Source organism: Solanum dulcamara, chromosome 1, assembly GCF_947179165.1.
Source record: "Solanum dulcamara chromosome 1, daSolDulc1.2, whole genome shotgun sequence".
Classification (NCBI taxonomy): domain Eukaryota; kingdom Viridiplantae; phylum Streptophyta; class Magnoliopsida; order Solanales; family Solanaceae; genus Solanum; species Solanum dulcamara.
The window spans coordinates 89239292-89263922 of NC_077237.1; the positions used below are offsets into that span (position 1 = coordinate 89239292).

General features: G+C 30.8%; 3 protein-coding genes across 4 annotated transcripts; all 3 read right to left on the reverse strand.

The window, feature by feature from the left end:
* Positions 1–5087: 5087 nt before the first annotated feature.
* On the reverse strand, positions 5088–8709 carry LOC129891099 (very-long-chain aldehyde decarbonylase GL1-4-like). The gene is made up of 10 exons (XM_055966355.1): positions 8629–8709; positions 8033–8244; positions 7301–7533; positions 6958–7177; positions 6464–6845; positions 6268–6375; positions 5913–6116; positions 5680–5781; positions 5433–5606; positions 5088–5352 (listed from the first exon to the last, which is right to left on the reverse strand). Exons 1-10 carry the CDS (start codon positions 8686–8688, stop codon positions 5170–5172), a joined length of 1878 nt encoding a protein of 625 aa, XP_055822330.1. The 5' UTR covers positions 8689–8709; the 3' UTR covers positions 5088–5169.
* A 9021-nt stretch (positions 8710–17730) lies between these two features.
* Positions 17731–18891, reverse strand: LOC129891108 (uncharacterized). 2 transcript variants are annotated; one of them, XM_055966364.1, is made up of 3 exons: positions 18578–18891; positions 18210–18412; positions 17731–18084 (listed from the first exon to the last, which is right to left on the reverse strand). In XM_055966364.1, the coding sequence occupies exons 1-3, from the start codon at positions 18876–18878 to the stop codon at positions 17806–17808; spliced, it is 783 nt and encodes a 260-aa protein (XP_055822339.1). In that variant the 5' UTR covers positions 18879–18891; the 3' UTR covers positions 17731–17805. The 2 variants fall into 2 exon arrangements, with proteins under 2 accessions (XP_055822339.1, XP_055822347.1); XM_055966372.1 differs by having other exon boundaries at positions 18210–18442.
* A 780-nt stretch (positions 18892–19671) lies between these two features.
* On the reverse strand, positions 19672–21170 carry LOC129891120 (delta(12)-fatty-acid desaturase FAD2-like). Its single transcript, XM_055966380.1, has one exon. The coding sequence runs from the start codon at positions 21025–21027 to the stop codon at positions 19876–19878; it is 1152 nt and encodes a 383-aa protein (XP_055822355.1). The 5' UTR covers positions 21028–21170; the 3' UTR covers positions 19672–19875.
* Between the last annotated feature and the right edge of the window lie 3461 nt (positions 21171–24631).

A 24631-nucleotide genomic window follows, 5' to 3' on the forward strand; every position in this document is an offset into this window, starting at 1 on the left:
GAATGAAAAACCTGCATTTTTTTTGTTGAAAAAATAAATTGTTAAGTATTATGAATGAAAAGGTGGAAAGAAACTAAGGATTTTGAGAAAAAAATGTTATGAGATTAATATATTATAAATTTACCTCACTTATTTGATGAAAAATTCAGAAGAGTTGATAGAAAATAATTATAACCATGAAAATTTACAAAGAAATTATTTAAGAAAAAAAAGAGGCGAAGCAAGAGCATATAAAAAACATTTCTATACAGAAATGATAAATGTATAACGAAAACGCACATACATCAAAGTCTCAATTCAACATAGAAAACAATCACTACGCAAAGTTATTACAAAAGTACAAATACATATGGAAACTTTAAATCAAAAGTAAAAAATATTAACAATATCCAATAGCTATGAAAAATATATCATAGGCAGGGGCGGACCCACGTGTAGTTGAGGGGGTTCATCCGAACACCCTTCGTTAAAAAATTACACTGTATATATAAGATAAAATTTTTAATTTATATGTATATATTTAACATTGAACCTTCTGAGCATAAGCCAAAGGACTAGCTTAGTGGCAAATGGGGTTCAATATTTTGCCTTAACTTGTCTCAGCTCGCGGGTTCGAATCCGAATAAGCACATTTTTTTCTGATTAACGTGTTTACTATTTTTTGAATTCCCTTCATAAAATTCCTGGGTCCGCCACTGATCATAGGTACTACAAGTATATAAAAAATGAAGAGAGACAAAAGATGAGAGTTTCTTATTCTTCCAAGTATATTCAAGTGTTTTTCAAATCTTCAAGTGTATAACAAAATCTTGAAGACCTATATTTATATTGTTACATAGAGGCATACAAAGAGATAACAATAAACATGGCATTAATCCTTGAAAATGTGGGGAGATCAAGGGGATATATATAGAAAATAAATGAGGAGGTGGTGGAGGTGTGGGTATTATTAAACGTAATGATAGAATTACTCCTTGAAGTTATGAACATCAACATTAATATATATAATATTTTTATAACAAAATATTAACTATTCAACAATAATATAAATATTAACTACATTAAAATGAGAAGAAAAACGAACAAATGCTCAAAAAAAAGGAGAAAAAAGATAAATAGGAATGGAGGTCATAGAGAGATGTCAAATCACCTTATCTATATCTAGCTTTATTATATATATAGATTTCTTTGTAGAAATCTATACTTAATTACTCTCTTAAATAACTTTGGTTTTGATTGGTAGTTCAAAAGTTCAATGGATCTAATTTGAACTTCATAACAATTACAACATATTCAGTATGATTCTATATGAAGGGGTGTATGTAGGAGCGAATTTTATATTCAAATTATGGAGCACATGAATCTATGATTTATCCATAAATATAAGTATTTTATTATATACTAATTTAGTGTATGCGCTTTGCGCGTGTACCTTATTTGCGAATAAATATTATATAAAAAAATAGATTTAGATACAGACCTCAGCATTAATCAATTATCAAATTACTCATAGTTATTTTTTTTCCTAATAATTCGATACTAATTCATCACTAAATAGAATAAGCGATAAATTTTAATTTACTGGTTAACTTTTCATCGATAATTCATATTTCTTTAGATATTAAAATATAAGTTAATGTATCAAAGAATGGTGAGATTTTTTATTTATTAAAACTATGAACTTCTGCAATAAATTATATTGCTCATAAGAATTCAAAGAAAGGAAAAAATAGTACACAAAATATTAGCATAAAAAGTAAGAAATTTTACATCAAGAATACTAATACTAATAGATATTATAAGTCTTAAAAAAATCCTAACAATTGTTAAATCAAAAGTCCACAAGTAAAATTTCCTACTTTTTATGCCAATAATTCGTGTACTTTAATAAATATTAAAGGTTAGAACTTTTAATATAATTTAAATAAGAAAAGATGATTTAATGAGCAAAATTTTAGTCCTTACTAATTTATTAAATATTTAGGAATTGACCAATTATTTTAGGATTTGTGTAATAATGAATATTTAATATCATTAAAATAATGTCATAATAATTGAAGGAAAATGGTGAAAAAATGATTTTGTCTAAAGCGAAGCCTTTTTAATGAAGGGCAAAAAGTTCAATCAACATTTTAAGGGTCTTCATGCTTTTAATATAATATAGATTTCCCCGAACCCTGTGCATAGCGAAAGCTTAATTGTACTGAACTGCTCTTTATAGATTTTTTAAAATCGATATAATATTATCTGCATGCACATATACTATAAGAATGTTAAATTGTATACTTGATTGAATATAAATCTTGCCCATATCAGTATAAGGTAGAAAAATTATTATTAATAAATTTTCAACTAACAAACTTTTTTTTTTAAAAAAAAATAGATTTGAAAAAAGTAAAACCTTTAATGATTATACAATACTATAGAAAAAAAACAGTACTGACACACTGTAAGAGAACCCAAATTTGACCTCTTTATATTGAATACTTCCTCTTTGGTATGTGTTAAAATCGAATTCCGTGTCGAAGGACAAATTTTTCTTGTAAAAATTTAAAAAGGCAAGTAATTTTGGGATGATGGACAAAAAAACGCAGGCCATGAGGCTTGCCCTTTTTCCCTTACATCTTGTTTGGATGTTTGTATTGTATTAATAATTTAAATATAATATTTGTTTTGATTATTATTTAAATTTTATTATATCGTAATTCATTATTAGATAACGACGAAAAGATCTATTATATATAACGCTCGATTTGGTATGTTTGCGTCGTTACCTTAATATTTTCTTCTCATTTTGTCTTTATTTATTATTTAATAATTATATTTTATTTTTTATCCTACCTTTTCATAGTAACTCTATCCCGTACCCTACTTTTTTGGTAAATTTTATCATTTGAATCATGGATGTGTGACATTATGTAACAACAGAGAACGATACAATCTATCCAAACACTGTATTCATTAAAACAATATAGTACGATACAATACAACACAATATAATACAATATTATACATTATAAAACAACACAATACCTTTTTTGATCTAGATTTGCGTCGAAAATTTTCACATTGAGAGGTAAAGTACTCCCAAATAAAAGGCAATTCCGTATTTAAGGAGATCTCTAATTAAAAATGAATGAGTATCGCCACAACCCTTATTCTGTCTTCATAGTCTTTATTCTTCACTTTTTATTGACATTTGAATCCATAGGTTTATTTTATTAGCCTTTAATAATCTTAGCAACCTCTTTTATCTCTTTACTTTCCTAATGTCTTTTTTACTTTTATGAGATGGTGTTTACATATATTGGGATAGAAGAGATTATAAGATGGAGAATTAAACCTTTATCAATATGATGAAATTTCAGATAATCAATTAACTGAGCTACATATAATTGCATGAAGGTGTATTTTCTACGTAATACAATTAAATAATTTAATTTTTAACAGTGCATGAAGTAGTCAATTATACTAAGCACCTGGCCTCTGAATTTCGTTCAATGCTAAGTTAGCAATTTAGTCAAAACTAGAACTAGATAAGTGTACAAGTTGCTGAGAAAATTCTATCGTCTTTGTCTATCTATACTCTATAGTACTTAGTCAAAATGTGTGGGTATATTAAAAGATTATAATCAAGTTGTGATTCGAATTGAATAAACCTATATTGCACAACTACTTCTAGGGCTGTACGGGTCGTTACATTATCTATCACTAAAAATCATGTTCGTCCTCGAACATAAAGTAGAAGAAAGTACCTGAAGTTTCGAAAAGCTGGGGATATCTAGCACGCATATCAGCCTCTATTTTCCAAGTCGCCTCTCCGACTGAACGATGCTTCCATTGTACCTTTACTGAAGCTATCTCCTTGGTTCTAAGCTTACGAACTTGCCTATCTAGAATGACTATAGGCTCCTCCTCAAATGTCAGGTCTGGACCTAACTCCACTGAATCGAGTGATAACACATGAGACCCATCCGGAACATACTTCCGGAGCATGAAAACATGGAACACGTTATGCACAGTCGATAAGCTAGGTGGTAAGGCCAATCTATAAGCTACCTCTCCAACTCGCGCCAAAATCTCAAATGGGCCAATGAATCGAGGGCTGAGCTTGCCCTTCCTCCCAAACCGCATCACACCCTTCATGAGTGACACTCGAATCCAAACGTGATCACCCACCATGAACTCCAATGGTCGAACTCTCCGATCTGCATAACTCTTCTGCCTACTCTGGGCTGTCAAGAATGAAGGAGTATCGCTCCACAACCCTTATTCTGTCTTCATAGTCTTTATTCTTCACTTCTTATTGACATTTGAATCCATAGGTTTATTTTATTAGCCTTTAATAATCTTAGCAACCTCTTTTATCTCTTTACTTTCCTAATGTCTTTTTTACTTTTATGAGATGGTGTTTACATATATTGGGGTAGGAGAGATTATAAGATGGAGAATTAAACCCTTATCAATATGATGAAATTTCAGATAATCAATTAAGTGAGCTACATATAATTGCATGAAGGTGTATTTTCTACGTAATACAATTAAATAATTTAATTTTTAACAGTGCATGAAGTAGTCAATTATACTAAGCACCTGGCCTCTGAATTTCGTTCAATGCTAAGTTAGCAATTTAGTCAAAACTAGAACTAGATAAGTGTACAAGTTGCTGAGAAAATTCTATCGTCTTTGTCTATCTATACTCTATAGTACTTAGTCAAAATGTGTGGGTATATTAAAAGATTATAATCAAGTTGTGATTCGAATTGAATAAACCTATATTGCACAACTACTTCATTGTTTAATTGTCTAGGCCGACCGACAATTATTAGAAGACAAATATCTGATCATGTCAGCGTGAGAAATCCACCAGGTATAGTTACGTTAAGTTTAAGTGTCTAGTTCTGAAGAGATGCGAGCTAGTCCCTATGGTGTTTATATCAAATCTAACTACCAAGATGAAAGGAGGTTTCCTTGTCACCATTGAACAAAGAAAACAATAGCATTAATAAAGAAGGCTACTGAGCTTCGTGGAGTGTTTTGAAAAATAGTTTGTGATAGTTTAGGTAGAAAACTCGCAAAAAAAATGATACTAAATGATAATTTATTTCTACAAACTTATTAGTTACCAATGATCCAACATATGATCTTTACAAAAATAAATTTATATTTCTAGATGTTGGATTCAATAGCAGAAGACATGGTTAATGGGGAAAAACCATGATCAAGACTAGCTTTCCATACTTTGTCAATATCAAACATCATGTCACCACACTCATGCTCGTTCCAACCTTCAAACGCGTGCAAAATTCCAGCTATTCTCGATGCACTCACCACTCTTCTTGGCAGCCAATTCTTGAATTACAAGACATAATCAATCGTCAATAAACTTAAACAGAATTTTTTTGTAAGGATATTTAATAAAATTTTCTCACCTCACAAGAGTCTACATTTTGAAGATGTTTTGGGCAAATCATGGATGGTGTGTTGAAGTAGAAGCAGTCCTCGCGAGCTTTCTTTGGTGGGAATGGTGAATAAGGAATAAAAATTGTTCCTTTTGGTGCTTTCAATTGTTCATCTTCACTCAATTCGTCATCTACTACCCATGTCTGCAACATATCGCCTTAAAATAAATAAAGAACTTCCTAATTTTTGAATTATCAAGATTATATGTTATAGTACCTTTGAAACACAAGTACTTTTCGAATAGACCAAATTAGCTGCAGCCTCAGGGGTAAACCTTGCTTTAAGTCTCTTGTATTCTTCTTCGTCTAACGTAACAACCTATATATGTATATAAAAAATTGGATGAATTGGAGAAATTAAAGGAAAATCAAATCAAGGAACTAGGAGAGATTAATATTAAGAGTTTAAATTCTATGCGCTAATTAACTGTGTAAGAATATTTTTAATACCTGAATTCCTCGTTGACACAAGGCGAGGGCAATAGCGTAAGCAACTTTAGACAAACGACGAGCCTGAAGTACCACTTGGGAAGTTCCTTTAGGAATGGAGTTGAGAACCACAGCAACAACTAGGCTACTTCCATCTACCACTTTAACTTTCAGCTCAGGATGCTTCCTTATGTAAATTTCACCATTGTTATTCAACTTCTCTTCCTATAAGGTAAGTTACATTTGTATAAGTATCGGCTTATTAGTTCTTTAAAAAAATTGAAGTTTTTTACATCGAAAATTAGATAGTTTGACCTTTGAACTCCGAATCTGTCTCACATAAAGAGGGACAAACAGAGGATTTAAGTTTACTCGCCTGATTTAAGAGTCCGAGGCTCAAAATCTTTACGCCTTTCTGATCTGCTTCGGTGATGGCTTCCTTGATCAAATTATTAATACTCTTTCTTTGCCATTGACTAAAGTACTGTAACAAAAAATCAAGAATCATGACAAATAATAATGGATCCAAAATAGACAAAACAATTAATCATGAATATAATCCAAATTATTACTTGTATGCGAAACTTTGGAATAGCCCAAGTTTGTAATTTGAGATCCTTGAACAAATTCCTCTCGATGACAAACGTGTGACCATAAATCCAAGTAATCACTATTGACCATAGGGTGACAGGCCACATTAACCACAAATACCACTTAGAGCTGTTGGTGTAAGGCTTCGAGGCCAAAGATGCAAATCCTAGTCGGAGATGATAGATGGATTGTAAGGTTGTTAGGTGTGTAAGGTGCACCACATCAGGCACTTCAGCTTTTTTCTCAAGTGACTTTTCATACAATGTGTCACTCGACTTGTCCATTGTACCAAAAATATAGTCATATATTGGCATGAAAAGGGAATAATTTGTTCTGAATTGAGTGTGATGTAGTGAATGGTACCTGTGCCATATTCAACACACTCATATCATAAAAATTACTCGTAACTACCTTATACATGACCTGATTATGTAAAATTACTCGAAATATGTTTAAGGACCAGAAGAGTACTCACGAGGGCGTATATATCAAGTACTTGAGAGGTGGAAACATAGAGAACATCCACTTAGGAATGAGCTCAAAGTTACAATGGCCCAAGTTGTTCATGAAATCAGTAAAGATGACATAAAGAGTAATTGTAGCTATAGAAGTAGTCCCAGTGAATTCTGTTGCGATTACAGGAACAGCAAAGATGGCATAATATGATGCGACCTCAGCAAACGGATGAATAAATGCTGTCAAATACATCCATTTAGTTCGTAAGTCCTCGTGAAATTGTAATCATCTATAAAATGTTATATATACTAGTTAAAGATGATGTCTAAATATTAGTTAAAGAAAATATTTTAAAGACTTACCACTGATAGGCTGAGTAACGATAGAGGAGTGGTGATGAGAATGATAACGCGAATACAGAAAATGGTGATGCAGAGCTCTATGAAACCAATAATAGATAAACTCAACAGGACCAATATGGGTCAATGCAGTAATAATCAATCCATCAGTTCTCCATAGAGGCAAGTGATGAACTTGTTCCAGCCTCAGGTATCCAATATAGTATAATAGCCCATTAAATATAATTTGATCATCCCTACATAACAATTCAACCTTAAATCAAATTAAACAAACAAAATTTTCATTCATCCCTTCTCTTAGTTAGAGTCCATAAAAGCTGAAAAATTTCCTCTAATTTTTTTTTAATGATTATTAGGCATTAAGTTGTGTGACCATCACAACTAAATACATCATATGTCTTGCAACACGCCTCCTTACGTGTGAGTCTAGTTCTTTTTGTATTTTTTTTTTATGGATTAAACAAGTGGAAGTTATTTTTCCTTTTCCCTTTTAGTTGGCGGTGTGATTTGAACCCAGACGATCTTTACATGTGCTCTAGTACCAAATGTTACTTTCTCTGTTCCATTTATGTCATGATAAACTTTTATTTTTAGACTGTATCAATAAAGAATGATATCTATATTTTAAAATAATTTAAGATCATCCCACAGGACACAAGGGTCATTCCCACTACACTGTATAATAAATGTTGTGCTTGGTCAAATAAAATAGCACATAGAGAAAGTATAAGTTACCAGTTGTTTTCTCTGTCAACTTGATCAAACTCAATGCTCCTATCAACAATTCGATTATTACCCTTAGCAGTCCTGTAGCGCGATAGTGATATCCATATCTGGTTGTGAATAAATCTGAAGAGTAGAAATGGAAGTATGGCTATGTATCCAATATCTCCCTCCCTCAAGAATGAGTATATGCTATGACCAACAAATGGTGCCAACACCAAGTACTTCATCCCATACCAAAAATGAACAAGTTAATAATTAGCACAATTCTAGCTAACAAAAAAAAAGCTTAAATTTACTGACTCCTGACATAATATAATTAAGCAAATATAGTGTACTCTTTTGACGATTTAAGTTTTCAGATGAGATGGTTACATATTTCACTATGATATAATCACTTTTTATATTTGGTATAATCTTTACTTCCAACATCTTATATGTCATGTTTAAGACTACAAGATCTCGAGCATCTAATGCATTAGATTAGGAGCACATATTTCCAACAACAAAACACAAGAAATAAGAGAAATCAAGAAAAAGTTTTGATGAGTAGTGCAAAATAAATTAAGAAAAAGTATATATATATATATATATATATATATATATACCTTAAAGTTGCCAAGGTGTGTCCATGGCCATTCTGTGAGAATTCCAGGTTTAGAAGCCATGTGTGTGCTCTTTCCTAGTAAAATGAGCCTAGTACTTATAGCTAACTAGCTCAGTCCAACTTTCTTATAATAATAATATAGTCACTCTAGTTTTTATATTCTTAATGTGCTATGATATAGTCAGCTTTAATTTGGATCAAATTCGTGGGATAATATTTTTCAAAGGGTCACATCACCTTTAAGGTTATATAACACCTTATAAATATTTTTATTTGTTCTTTTCTATTTTTTATGTGAGAGTTTGTTAAAAGTCGCCCAATAATAAAAGGCGCTTCACAGTTGTTGTTCGACTAAAATAGTTTAAAATTTACTTTTTAATATAGTGTGATATTGTCTGCTTTTAAATCAAGTCACTAAGATTTTCCCCAAAATTAAGACCCCATACCACTAAAAATATTTAACACTTTATAAATATTATTTTTCCCTTTCTCCTTTTCATGTAAAATTTTGTTCACACCCCCAACGATATATTTGATAGAAATATATTCTCTTGGTGGTATGTTTTGTGTAAGAGAATATTGTAGATACTTGTAATTTTGTTTCCCAGTTTAGCTAAAAATCCTCATCTAAATAGTTAATATTTTATCAGTTTCAATTTTTGTGAACCTATTTAAGATTACAAATTTCAAAATATCTTGGTTATGATTCTTAGTCCAAAAGTTCAGCGGTCCAAATTTAACTTCTTTAGATTAATTGAATATTTCATCTTTGGTAGGTGTTGAATCTAAAGCACGTGGACAATAAAATTATACCTTTTTTGTATAAATCTATACAACTCTCTTAAATAACTCTGGTTTTGGTTCTTAGTTCAAAAGCTCAAGTATCAAATTTGACCGCAATAATAACAACATATTTAGCATGATACTATATGGTAGAGTGTATGCCGAGGTAAATTTTTTATGTTAAACTATAGGACATGTGAGTCGGTGATTTCTTCATAAATTTAAATATTTTTTGTATGTATTTTTATAAAATTGATATAATATTATTTGGTCAACATTGGTATGATATTATTTCTCGATCCCGCTTTGGTAGGTGTTAAATCTAAAGTAAATGGGATGGTGCATAAAGCCATCAATTATATGGCCTTTTTTTTCAGTAGTAGAATATTAAATAATTTTGTCCTCATCTAAGGATGTGTTTGGTATGGATTTTTTTTATGTTTAATTGATTAAAAGTTTTGAAAAATATTTTTTTTAGAAAATAAATAACTTTAAGGTATTCACAATAAAACATTTCCAATTGGTCTCTCCTTCTTCACGCTATATCGACCTCTCATTATTAATTCTTAGTTTGTCCCACGTAAAATGAACTTTTTGAGATTTTTGTGATTCTCGAATATTCTCTCCGTCCCATATTAGTTTTTACTTTTCCATTATACACTTTTAAAAAAATATAAATAAAAAGGACAGTTTCACTAATTTATTTCTTGAGAAATTTTTTCGAAATCTATACAAACTTAATTTACACTTTCAAAAAAAGAACTAATTGCAAAGGTAATATGACTCTTTTTATTTAATTCGATCTTAATTTTATAATTTGACAAGTAATTTGAGATAATTATTTATAATAATGTGGATAATTAATATAAAACGGAGGGAATATGTGATATGTATATTGACTATAATGATATTATTGTTGTTTTTGATTGTTGAGATGATAGCTATATAAAGTGAACAAGATCAATTATATCCTTCAGAAACAATAAATACAGAAGATAATTTAATTATATCATTTTTTGAATATAATAAATTTTTTGTCTTGGAAAATTATGATTATAAATAATAATAAGAGTAAATTAGAAATTAAGTGATAAATTATATTTTGATTTTTTAATTTAAATAAATAAAAATTAATATTTATTTTTTAATATAGTAAATAAATAAAAGTGAACAAATATGCGTTTATCTCAAAAGGCACAATATAATGAGAAATCCTTCTACTCAATAGCCATTCAATTCTTCACTAGAAATTGAATTTGAATTTTCAATTGGTTAGTGTAAAGCGTGACGTAGTTGGTGATTTAATATATTGTTAACTTCCCTGATGTCTTGTTTGACTAAACTTTATTCTGTTTTTATTGTCTTTATTCATCATTCTTAATTGACAATTGAATCCTTAGGCTTATTTTATTAGTCTTTAATAACCTTAATTAGCAACCTCTTTACCTATTTAAGAGATGGTGTTTATATAATGGGGTAGGAAGAGGAGATTATAAAGTAGAAAATTGAATTATTATTAATAAAGTGAAGTTTTAGATAGCTAATCAACTAAGTATCGCAATCAAATATAATTGAATTTTTAATTGTGCATGAAGTAGTCGATTAATAAGCACATGGCCGCTGAATACTAAAGCTAACAATTTTGTCAAATTAGAACTACGTAAGTGTACAAAATTACTTTTTAAATAATTCTATCCTTATCTGTAGTAGTATACTTAGTCAAAATGTGTGCGTTAATTAAAAGATTATACGTCAATTTGTGATTCGAACAAATCTATACCGCACAACTATTTCATTGTTTAATTGTCAAGGCCAACCATTTTTGAAAGACAAATATAATATATCTGTGCCAAGTTAAAGTGTCTAATTGTTCAATGAAAAAGTTTTAAGTATCAAATTAACTTTAGTTATGAATTAAAAAAATATTTTTTTTTGTTATTCATTCAGTGTTCGAAGTCCGCATTGAAGCCCCGATTAAATTTGAATCGCGCACTGCAGGATTTATTCGGAGATGACACTCTCGAAAAGATTTTCTCCATATTCAAAACTCAAATCCGAAACCTTTGATTAAGGGTGAAACAAATGCGCCACTGCATCACAACCCATATTTGTAATAGCAAGACAATTACCTCCTCTTTACATATTCTTCTCCTTGCACAGGATATGAATAAATTACTAGATGGGGCTCTTGGGCTTTACTTCTTGGCAAAAATAAGTAGCTACGATATGACAAAACCATTTTTTTTGTTAGCTAGATGTAGGGTTGTACAAGGCAAATCGATAAATCACTTTGGTTTGACTTGGTTTGGTGTTTGAAAAAAAACCCACCATTATAGGGTTAGTTTGGTTTTAACTAAAAAAAGTCAAACCGAACCCAAACCGATCCGATTATAAATATACTATTTTGAAATTATGTTATACATAAAAATATTTATTAAAATGTAATTTATATATATATTTTTTAAAATTTTTTCATAATTTTTGTTTTCTTTCTTACATTTAGATTTGGACTTGAGAAACACATCTAAATAATATACAAAAAAAGTCCATCTTATAAAGTTAAAACTTCAAATAATGTTCTGTCTCCATCTTATATGTTGATATTTTGTACTAGAACTCTTTTTAAGAAGCACTGCTCTGTGCTTTTTATTAGATACTATGAAAAACACGAGAAACTCGAAAAAACCCGAAAAACCCCAAAAAAATTGATATAAAAAACCCATCTTTTATTGGTTTGGTTTGGTTTATAGATTTAATAACCCGACACAAATGGTTTGATTTAATTTGAAAAAAATCCGAACCAACCCGATCCGTGTCCAATCTCCAATTTATTAAATGATCATTAAATTATACCTCCAAATTTATGTGTCAAGTCGGTATCACATATTCATGAGACACAAGAATAAGTTAAAGTGTTTTGTTTACAATTGATTCAAATTAAGATGTTTAGATGTTTACTCTTAAAATTATAAACCTTGTTAATTGAGATCAAATGGTAATTTCAATTCACTAAAAATGAAAAATGGTAAATTATATTATTCATATATATAATGACAATATTTTTTTTTTGTTTTTAACCTATAAACAACTTGTCTCCATCTACTGTAGATAAAGATGGAAGGAACATCGCATTAGGTCCGTCTCAACAAGTCTCGGGCTTAAAGCCAAACTTCATAAAAATATTTTATCTCTTTTTAGTTGACATATATAAATTGAATAACTATAACATCCTTAGTATAATCCTACAAATAAAAGCTAAAGAGAGAATGATGTACGCGGTCTTTATACAGTAAGAAGGTAAGTAATGTAAATTCTCAATGAAAGAATATAATATTAAGTATTTGAAAAGTTTATATAATGACATCGAAATAGTATTGCACTAAATTTGATAAGTTGATATAATGATATTAAAATAGTGTTGATTTGTTTCAGTACTTGAAATTGGAAGAAGACAACAAAAAAATAAATTTGATCTTTTTATAAACACACAACAATAGATTTTGCATAAGTCAGAAATTTGACCATTTGATAGACTTTATAATATTCAATAATGAGAGAATAAAAATATTGTATGGGGAATAAAAAATGTAAATATAATAATAATAATAATAATAATAATAATGTGGGTTCATCATAATCTTGTCACGATATAAATGAGGCAACAAAATAAATAGCAACATACGAAATGATGTTACAATTAACTAAACATTATTTCATTTCTCAATAATTACAACGATCCAAAAGTTATTATCAATTCTACCCAAAAAATTGTTTTCAAATTGAAGGCCTCAAAAAATTTAAGGCCCCAACAAATTGTTTTAGTAGCTTTATGATCGAGGTGGCCCTGCATCACATGAATGGAGATGCAAGATACATTAACAAATCATAGAACATAGCATAGCTAGACTCAATGAATCTGGAAAAAAAAAGTATATACTTTCATATAAAAAATTTAAAAAATTATCTATAAATATATTTTATGTAATTAACTTATCTACATTATAAACGCTTGAAACAATAACTCGCAAAATATTTCCAAATTTTAAATTTGAAGTGTCTAATAGGAACACTTTACGTACAAAAATCTTTTGATACATTTTATTTTCACAAACATGCACCTATTTCCCATTAGCATCGAAGGCTTTTTACGATGCGATTCGAAATAAAACATTGATAGGATGCAAGAATTTATTTAAAGTAGTGTATTATTGACATACATTTCGCTCACTTGGAGAATTGAACAATATGACTAATACAATTAGACAAAACCAACAATATTATCCAGCAGGAAAATCTTAATAGTTCAGTTGATTGACTATTTGAACTTTCATTAAGTTGGATTAGACAATACTAAATTTTTACTCCATCTTTTACAACGATGAGAAAATGGGGATCCCCCTGTAAAGTACCTCCACCATCGACAATGATGACATTGCCTGTTACATATTCGGAAGAATCATAGATTAACTATCGGATTACTGTTCCAAGAAATCTCTGAGGAAGGGTTTTATAAAGAAATTTATATAACCATTTCTGTTGAAAAAGGCTCTGTGTTATCTCAAATTTGAATATTCCTGGTGATATTGAGTTCACCCATAAATTAAATTAAAATAAATAAATAAAAATAATTTAGTCAAATGTGCTTTGCTGATTACTTTTTTTTTTTTAATTTGGCTCCCACCTTGTTAGTTTGTCAAGATGTGCAACTATTGAATGAAAAAATAAGGCCAAATCATTAGTAAATACTGTACTAAGTACTGGTACGTAACTCCAATTATTTGGATCATGACCATATATACATTGATACAAGTAGGAGGATTAATTAAGAGGAATCTCCTTGATTATACTCCCATCGTTCATTTTCACCCATATGGAAATTACCAAATATTCAGATTCGATCGAATAGGGAAATGCGTGATTCTACACACACTGTATGGATTTGATGGATGGTATTTTTCAAGAGGGGACTTTGGATGGTACTAGGAAATGTTCCATTTGGTTATAATTAAGCACTAGGCTTAATTAGTTCAATGGAAAGAAGTTAATTTTAAACAAAATAGTCTATAATTTTATTTTATTGTTTACCTTTTTATGTAAACAAATAGCCAAATTAACTATGTAAACCTTGATTAATATTTTTTCTTAATCATATATGACATAGAAGAATTGCAATTTATAGTACTTGTTGTATCGTTTTAGTATATATATAAATATCAGAACGAAAATAAGTATTGAGTTGAATATAATTCAATTTATCTATTCAAATCGACTTTCGAGAAGCGAAAAAGTATCCTCAGTAAATTAAAGAAAGAGTTGAATAAATGGAGACATAATTGGCTACATTTTCAGATTTCAAATTGTTCAGTAGAACATGTTATGAACATCAACAACAATTGAAGCCTCTTTCCTAATAAAAGCCAATCATTATCACAACTAATTAAATTTGAAAGGCTTGTAAACTTTTAGATCAGATACAACACCAGCAAAAGAACCAGCAGCTGCAGCAATTGAGATAATAAGGAAAGCCACACTCAGAATTTGAAGACCAAGCCATTTTCTGCTTGTATTGTCGTTGGATCTTTTTGTCTGTGAACTTTAGATTCCAGTTAGATCTATTCTGAACAAAACTAAAAAATTTATAAGATATTAAAATATTATAGTAGAACTAAATAATTAAATAATTAAAATTTAATAAAAACTGGATAGGTTGGGTTATCGTGATCTATATTTTGGTTCATTTCTATTTAAGTAACTTTTGAACAAGTCAATAATTCACTCATTTATTTACTCAATCTATTTTGACCCGTTCAAATTCATCATAATCCTTCCAAAAGTTTTAGCATAATAGTGGGAAGTCCCCAAGTTAAAAATTGGATTATTAAAATGTCCCTATATATATTACTGCTAGTTTTGTCATTGTTAAAACTTTTATCAAGTTTGTCTGATGAAATATATTAACAAAGATTAGCCTAATAGCTTAAAAATAATAATCTTTCTAATGATATACAATTTTTATTACTCCACTTGAAATTTCAAATGATAAAAGATTCTTGAATGTGGATATAACATGGACATATATATAACACACCAACTCGATTGAATTCATGTGGGGGACTAGTTGTTGATAGATTAAATACTGAATATTTGGTTGCCATACATTGATAATACAATTATTTAGTGCTAGTAATTCACAGGGCGGCTCAAATATATCGATCGCCTAAAATCAAATCAGAATGGAGACCTTAAATTATAATATATATTTTTTATGAAGTTTGTTATAGTCAATTATCTAATTTTTCTTGAGATATAATATTCATGATTTGCCAAATTTCTATTACTTCTTTCCTCTTGTATGAAAAGTTTATATTTTCTATAAATAATATTCGATATTTTTTTTATAAAATACTTATAATCTATTTTTTATTTTTTAAATAGGCCCTCAAATTTGAAGACCTAAGACAATTAGCTTCTTTTTTTTCAAATTTGTAGAGCCGCCACTGGTAATTGATTAAAAATAATAATAATTATTTGATGTCCTACTATCTACCTACCTTCTTTTTAGCCTTACCTGAAAGCTAGGGATCAGTTCTATCTTCTTTATAGAAATAGAGAACAAGAGGTCTGGCCAACTCTTTTTGTAAAAAAAGAATGATCATATGGTACTCGAAACCTAATAATTGTTGGTCTGACTAGTCCAGATTAATTCCCTTGGCGTAGGGCTTATTATTTATTTAATACAAAAGCTTAGCCTATCAAGAAATGGATTTAGCCAAATTTATTCGTTCAAGACGTCTGATAATTAAGCACGAAAAGATTCCATCCACCCCATTACAACCTTTGATGGTTGATTATCCAAATTTTATTCGTTCAAAAACAACAGATATAGATCTAAAAATTAATTCGTACATGCTAGTAGTAAACAAAAGAGGCCATATACATATATTCTTGGTGGCTCCATGTGATTAATTTTTTTATACTATATTTTCCCTTGTTAATAGGGTTGTTATTTATATGGAATAATTATAAGTACAAGAGGAGGGCTCAAACTTACTTCAAAATACAATACAAGGATAAAACATTTATCCTTCGCAAAAGGAGGGTTAGGAGATTACTATCTACAAACTAACCCCCACACAACTAGAGACGAGTAAATTAGCTAACAAAAAAATTGGCCTTTGTCATATTTGAGTTTAATGGAAGGCACTTAGTTTCTGTCCAAATACCCTTAGCCATTAGGAAGCTGTTGGAGGGAGTCGAGCAAAGGAAGTTTGACTAGTGTTAGCCATCTTTCCTACGTGATCAGCAACCTTGTTGACCTCCTTAACACAATGTGAGACTAGATTTTGTGCTAATACTAAATTGTCAAAAATAGAGTAGTCAAAGTTTCAACGTCTAACTATATAATTTTGTATTAATACTAGATTATCTATGTGTTATAGTATTATAATAATATATATAAAATATTAGGGTTGTACAGGACAAACCGATAAACCGCATCAAATCGACAAACCGAATCAAACCGAAAAAAAACCCGACTAGTGGTTTGGTTTGACTTGGTTTGGTGTTTGGAAAAAAAACCCGACCATTATAGGGTTGGTTTGATTTTAACTAAAAAAAGTCAAACCGAACCCAAACCGACCTGATTATAGATATACTACTTTTAAATTATGTTATACCTAAAAATATTTATTAAAAAGTAATTTATAAATATTTTTAAAATTTTTTCATAATTTTTGTTTTCTTTCTTACATTTAGATTTGGACTTGAGAAGCCCATCTAAATAATATACAAAAAAAAACCATCTTATAAAGTTATATTATAAAGTTAAAACTTCAAATAGTGTTCTGCCTCCATCTTATATGTTGATATTTTGTACTAGAACTCTTTTTAAGAAGCACTGTTTTGTGCTTTTTATTAGATACTATGAAAAACCCGAAAAATCAGAAAAAATCCGAAAAACCCGAGAAAAATTGATATCGAAAAAACCGACTTTTATTGGTTTGGTTTGGTTTATAAATTTAATAACCCGACACAAATGGTTTGATTTGGTTTGTAAAAAATTCGAACCAACCCAGTCCATGTACACCCCTATAAAATATTTATATAATTATATACTTCGATATGATATTTGATATTATAATAGTATATACAAATTATTTATAATAAATGCTTGTTCCAAATTTTGAGCTCAAAGTATGAACACTCTTCACGTACATATAACACTTAACATACATTGACAAGATGCAAGAATTTACTTAAAAGTAGTGTATTAATAATATATTTCACTCGCTTGGAGAATTGAACAATATGATTAATACAATGTGACAACCAACAACATTATTATAAAGCGCGCAATATAAATTATCACTCTCTCTTCTTTTTTTTTTTAATTTTGTTACAACGATGAGAAAATGGGGATACCGGGTAAGGTAGCTCCACTATCGACAATAAAGACATTGCCCGTTACATATTCAGAAGAATCATGGATCAAATACCGAATCACTGATGTTAAACCCGGATCTGTCGTTCCAAGAAATCTCAAAGGAACCGTTTTGAAAAGGAATTTATGGAACCATTTCTGTTGAACAAGGCTCTCTGTTATCTCAGATTTGAATATTCCCGGTGATATTGAGTTCACTCTGATCTTATCTCCTCCCAATTCACGGGCCATTATCTGCGATTAATTCAATTCATTTAAGTAAAACTTACTAATTAATGCTAACATACTTTATTACCATAACTATACAAAAGCTAAAAATGAACTATTTAGAATTCATAAACTGTACAATACATACGCACCTTAGTGACCATGTCTAGAGCCATCTTTGAAGAAGCGTAAGCAAGAGTCCCTGGTACTATTACTCGATTCAAAGCAGCCACTGAAGTAATATTAATAACAGACCCTCCGCCTTGTTTAGCATCGCACATATGTCTACAAACATATTTTGACACCAACCATGCCCCTCTTAGGTTTGTCCTAAAGGTATGTTCCCACTCCTCCTCTGACAATTCCAGTGAAGAGCTCACACTACCTATGAATAGTGGCGAAAATAGAATTTTAAATACGAAAAATGTCACACCTGACATAATCTTCGATGAATTGAAGGAAATTCAATCGAATCAACAACATGTACGCTAGTTAGTATGTGCGTTAATTTATATTATACCTCTAACGCCGGCATTATTAACCAAGGCATCGATACGTCCGAAGGCGTCCCAAGCTATTTGTACGGCGGCCTCAATAGTAGCACCATCGGCCGAGACATCAAGCTTGAGGGCGATTGCACGCCGGGACGGGCCCTCGGAATTAATCTGGTTGCAGAGAGTTTTCAGCCTGTCAACACGACGGGCGGAAGCAATGATCCTACAACCGGCTTTTGCCAAGTCCAGACAAAACTCTAGCCCGATTCCCGACGACGCCCCTGTCACCATCACTACTTTTCCGGTCAGGTCTTTCCATGGTTCCATTGTTAAATATAGATGATACTGTAGCTAGTTATGCTAATAATATGTAGTATTGACAGAGTTATATAAGCAGAGCGTACTGGTTAATTTGTTAACTAAATCATTTTTTCTTTCTTTCAATTTAACTGGTGGAATCAGAATTTTCACTAATTAAGAGGTTCAAAATATGAACAAGTAAATACAATAAAGAACCTAAAAGGATTCAATCGTGTACTATAAAAGTCAACAATGATATTTTTTTTAAATTCAGTATTAAAGATCATTAAAAATATGATTGTAATTTAAATCGACATTTAAATTCGACTTCAACTACCATCTATTTTACGCTTAAATTTACTCAATAATCAACTAGACACCTTATATTGGTTATAAAGGTGCTTTTGTTTTTTTATTTAGTACATGTGTCAATCTGTAATTGTTACTTTTACATGTTAGCTAAATTTGTATTTCACACGCAAGCTGTATACTGGATCCCATATTTAAATGTGTATAGATATCTATATGTCTTTTTGCATTTACAAATTCAATGGTCTTTGCAAATGGCTCCTCTACGGTGACGATATGGTTAGTTCATTGTCAGTTTTAAATTCATGTGATAATACGATTTTTAAAACTTACTTTTTAAAATTGTCATAATATTTGTATTGTTAAAAAAACTCATCATATTAAGTTGAATTATTATCAAATTAGAAAGAAGTCATTCTTTCTAGCTAATAAAAAAAGAAATAAAATCACATAATCTAGAACGGTATGTATATAGTAAATATGTATCGACAAATAGGAAGTATCACTCATCCACACCAAATTGTGATTGTCACATAAGTAAATATTTATTTTATTGCACAATCGGATTTAACATTACATTAGTAACAACTAATTAAAACCAACATTAACAATAAAATACAACAAAAACACAATATAAAATACTTGCACCTTATTAGGTTAAACATCATTTAACCAATTCCAAATTTCCAAGTAATGAGTTGTTGGTATTCAACTTTTAAAGCTTGTTTTTATACCAATAAACACCTCTCCCTTGTGATCCTTCATCTTTTTCCACATAGATGCACTCCTTGGTATCCCTCCACATTGCCTTAAAAATTGGAGTATCGTCAACTTGGTAGTATTCTCCTAGCAATGGTTTAATAGCGTTGGTGGCCTCCATTGCATGATAATGTGATATGTATGAGAATATATGATGCAAAACATGTGTATCTGTAACATTGTGGAACACTTTATTTAGCACACCATAGTCTCTGTCTACCGTAGCTAGAGCTCCTCTTAGATAATCCCATTCCGATGAATCATAATGTGGCAATGAAGCGTGAGTGTGGTGCAAAAGAGTGATCAACACTATGAACCCATTCACAATAAGGAGGGGAACTCCATAGATGCATACAAGCCAAGTTAGTCCTTGTGTCAAAGCAAGGCGGTACAACACATAAGTAGCTGCAATCACACCTGCATCTGAGATGTAGATTTGTAGTCTCTCGCGGTTTGAATATATTGGGCTATATGGATCGTAGTGACATGCAAAACGATCATATTTTTTGCCGGAGATATTGAAGACCAAGTATAAAGGCCAGGCAAATGTGAGGGTGAAGGCAAGTACGAATATTCGTCCTAGTGGATTGTTCAAGTATTTGTAGTACCATCTTAGTTTGGATTTAAACCTAGGTATGTAAACTTCATCATTCTCAAGGGAACCTGTGTTGGCATGGTGACGACGATGACTATGTTTCCATGCAAAATAGGGAGTTAAAAGAGCAGAGTGAAGGATAAGACCAACAGTGTCATCTACCCATTGGTAATCACTGAAGCCATGATGGCCACATTCATGGCCAATGACCCATATTCCAGTGGAAACACAACCTTGAACGATCCAATAAGCAGGCCATGCAAGGTAAGTTAATGGGGATGGAAGGAGGTGGAAGTAAGTGTTGGCGATATAATAGAAGATGGAGACAAGTATGAGATCCTGAATAAGATAGGAGAAGGATCGAATAAGAGAACGTTGGAAGCAGTGAGGGGGAATGGCCTTCTTGATATCACCAAGTGTAAAAGGAGGCTTTGAAGATGGAACTCTTTGGAGATGATTTTTCTTTTCTTCATTTTTAGTTGTTGGAGTAGACATATTTCCACCAGCTCCCATTTTGTATTCTCCTGCCTCTTCAATCCTAAAATCTGCATCAATTCAGTTTGTCTCAAATTAATCTTGGTTCACTATTATATATATAGTTATAATATAAAACAATCATCAAGTAAATATGCAAAATGTATCAAACAGAAAATAATTCAATCATGGCAAATCAAACATAAATGTTACTTTAGGAAAAGAAAACTCTTTAAGTTCATAGTTTTTGTTAGGATAATAAGCGTTTAATTTTAACGTGATATTAAAAAGTCGAGATCACAAGGAATATTCTTTTAGCCTTACTCGTTTCTTTAAGAAAAAGAGAGAGATCAGATGCTTTAATTCTGAGTGGTTTCTTACTTTGTGCAAATGTTGTGTGTATATAATGGCTATATGTGGGACCCACTAGCCATCCTATTTTGACCAATCCATGCACACTTGCCAATTTTATTAGTTCATCGATGGAAAATTTAGATCACACATTACTAAAAGACATCTACAATTTCCCAATTGAATTTTCCACCAATAAAGTGTTTATTTCACAAATATTTTGAATAAATCGACCAAAAAAAAAATATATTTTGATTGCACTTTGTCATCAAATGAAAAGTTAGCTTATAGGATTGCTGCTGATTCATATGGAAAAATTTGGATGTTTTTCATTATTTTAGTGATAATTTTTTTTATCATGCATTTTTTGAGTGGTCCGATTCATTTGGAAAGGAATGAAAAAATCATGTATATATCACAATTTTTTCTCTGATTCGCAGTGGAAAAAACTTTTGTTTATGTTTAGTGATAGTGATACCAGAAGAGCCATTTTCTTGGCAGCTTCATGCATATTATTTTACTCTCCATATGTGTAAAGATTCCAATTTTATTTAGTTATAACTTAATCAATTTGTGCAGTTGTGTGATTAACAAATGTATGATGAGATCCAATATATGTTGTGGCACTCATATATATGTTTTAGCTAAATTTTTGTTTGCGTACTTTGGGAAAATGTTTGAAGTAGAGCCATCAAAATAGATTTGATATCAAGGTCAGATGGGGTTGCATTTGTATATTCATATCGCATAAATTTTAAATTATCTTTTCAAATTTTATCCGCATAAATTGAGAAAAAAACAACATATTTTGGGCTATCTGCTAGTCCATGTATATATACCACATCGCAATTGGTATAAAAATAATACAAAGATTATTGTATAAGTTACTTATACACGTAAATACCTATTCTGGAAATAAAAATAGTAACCAAACAAGGAACAAGATGATGTAATTTTTTGTACCATGATTATTATTTTTCTTAATAGTATTTAATAAAGTAATTTGGTACAGATTTAGATCTGGGACAAAATTAATATCCTAGTAATGAACAAAATAGGACATATAATTTTTTTTTTTGGGGGGGGGGGGGTGTTTCATTCGCGATACCCGCATTAGAGCTCGACTATTCTGGATTTGCAGCATGTAGGGCCCTACTTAGGAGAAAGCGCTCCCTACCTAAGATTTTTTCATACCTAAAACTCGATTCCGAAACCTCTAGTGATTATTAAAAGAGGAGCAGCCCCATTTATTCCACCACATCCTTTGATGATAAAACGACATATAATTGTTTGTTAGCTTGTATTGTCCGTGAATGCTTTTTTAAATTTATTTGTCCGTATGTTTTAGATTCCAGTTTCATCATTATTAAAACTTCGTCACTATTTATCAATATTCAATAAACCTAAGATGACATTTATGTAGTAGTTGGTTTGTTTCGATGATATTTTTGCATTAAAATTCAAATAAAATTCTGTTAGTTTTTAAAATCAAAATCAATATCATACAAAAACAGCATCATTATTTTCTCTGATTTAATTTTTTAGTCACTATTTTATTAAGGTATAATTTAATATCAATATTATTTTAAGAATATATTGACCAAACAACCCTTGGTGTATATCCAATAGCTAGTGGAATTTGGAAATATGACATCTAGTAATCATCTGATCATTTTAATTAAAAAAAAAAGGTCTGGGTGGCACGCCACGAGTGGTTACAATTGTAATTTAAAATGAAAACAATTGTAACTTGATTTATACTTTTATAATTAATTCACATCTTGACAAACTGCAGACAGTGAGCGCATGATTCGTTTAAAAAGTTAGTACACATTCCGAGGTCCCACGCCTCGGGGTGTATATATCTCCTTCCGTGTTAAAGATAAAATGTCTCGTCTTATGCTCACGACATTTAAAACATTATTTGTTGCTATGGTATTGAAACATGAGTGAGGCATATCCATTGTGATTTCTGAATTAGCAAAGAGTTCAAGTTATATATTTACTAACGTCGATAGAAAAAAGTTTTAGCATATATAATTAATTAATAAAAGAAAAATATAGCATGTGTTAGGTAATGGATGCTTTCCAATAGGGCCACACTTGTAAGTGGGCAACTTGCCCACTTGGTATGTAATCAACAATCCTTTTTGCCTATATATATATATATGTACAATGGCAGAGGAAAAGAGACGCACACAAAAAACACGCACAATTCTACTCTTTTCCTCTTTCCCTCATTATCTTTCTCTAATTAATTTTGCTAAGTTAGTTATTTTATAACACGTTATCAGCACGAGGCTCTGGCTATTTGTTTTTGAAGGTAACAAAAAGCGGTAAAAATTTTATTTAATTTTCTTTTCATAAAATGGCAAATATTTCAAAAATTGAATTTGTTGCTTTGGATATCTCTGGAAAAGATTACTCCTCATGGGTACTAGATGCCGAAATTTATCTTGAATCGATGGGTCTGGCAGACACCATCAAAGATGATAACACGGCATCTAGTCAAGACCGTGCAAAAGCTATGATTTTCCTCCGCCACCATCTTGACGAGGATCTTAAATTACAATATCTTACATTAAAATATCCCTTGAAATTGTGGAAAACTTTAAAAGAAAGGTATGACCACCTGAAGTTGGTCATGCTTCCACAAGCACGTTATGACTGGTTAGATCTGAGACTGATGGACTTTAAAAATATAACTGAATATAATTCTGCTTTATTTAAAATTATAGCTCAGTTAACTTTATGCGGAGATGAAATCACGGAACAAGATAAACTTGAAAAAATATACTCCATATTTCCACCCGCGAATATGCTCCTGCAGCAGCAATATCGCGAAAAAGGCTTTAAAAAATATTCTGAATTACTTTCTCACCTTCTTATTGCTGAAAGACATAATGAACTAGTAATGAAAAATCATGATAGTCGGCCAGTTGGTTCTTTGCCACTCCCTGAAGTGAATCGGGCAAATTCTAACCAACGAAAAAGAGGCCATGGCCCCAGTCGTGGTCGTGGTCGTAGTCAAACAAGAAATTTTAATCATGATGCTCGGTTGGCACCGAGAAATAACCAGCAATATAAAAGGTAGGGTAAAAAGACAGAAGCTTTACCGAAGAATAATTCAGAAACAATATGTCATAGATGTGGAGGTGTGGGGCACTGGTCGCGTATTTGCCGGTCATCAAAACGCTTGGTTCAGCTATATCAGGCATCGTTAAAGAGGGCAGAAAATAATCCAGAGACAAATTTTATCTCTGAGGACAATATTGAGCCCATGCATCTGGAT

Bases quoted from the DNA above. Each gene is read 5' to 3' on its own strand.
- LOC129891120 (XM_055966380.1), bottom strand. From the start codon at position 21,027: ATGGGAGCTGGTGGAAATATGTCTACTCCAACAACTAAAAATGAAGAA.
- LOC129891099 (XM_055966355.1), bottom strand. From the start codon at position 8,688: ATGGCTTCTAAACCTGGAATTCTCACAGAATGGCCATGGACACACCTT. The intron at 6,376-6,463 runs GTAATAATTTGG...TTTTTGTTACAG, and splicing joins TTCCAAAGTTTCGCATACAA to TACTTTAGTCAATGGCAAAG. The intron at 6,117-6,267 runs GCGAGTAAACTT...CTTACCTTATAG, and splicing joins GCCTCGGACTCTTAAATCAG to GAAGAGAAGTTGAATAACAA.
- LOC129891108 (XM_055966372.1), bottom strand. From the start codon at position 18,878: ATGGAACCATGGAAAGACCTGACCGGAAAAGTAGTGATGGTGACAGGG. The intron at 18,443-18,577 runs GTATAATATAAA...CACTATTCATAG, and splicing joins TAATAATGCCGGCGTTAGAG to GTAGTGTGAGCTCTTCACTG. The intron at 18,085-18,209 runs GTGCGTATGTAT...AATTAATCGCAG, and splicing joins CTCTAGACATGGTCACTAAG to ATAATGGCCCGTGAATTGGG.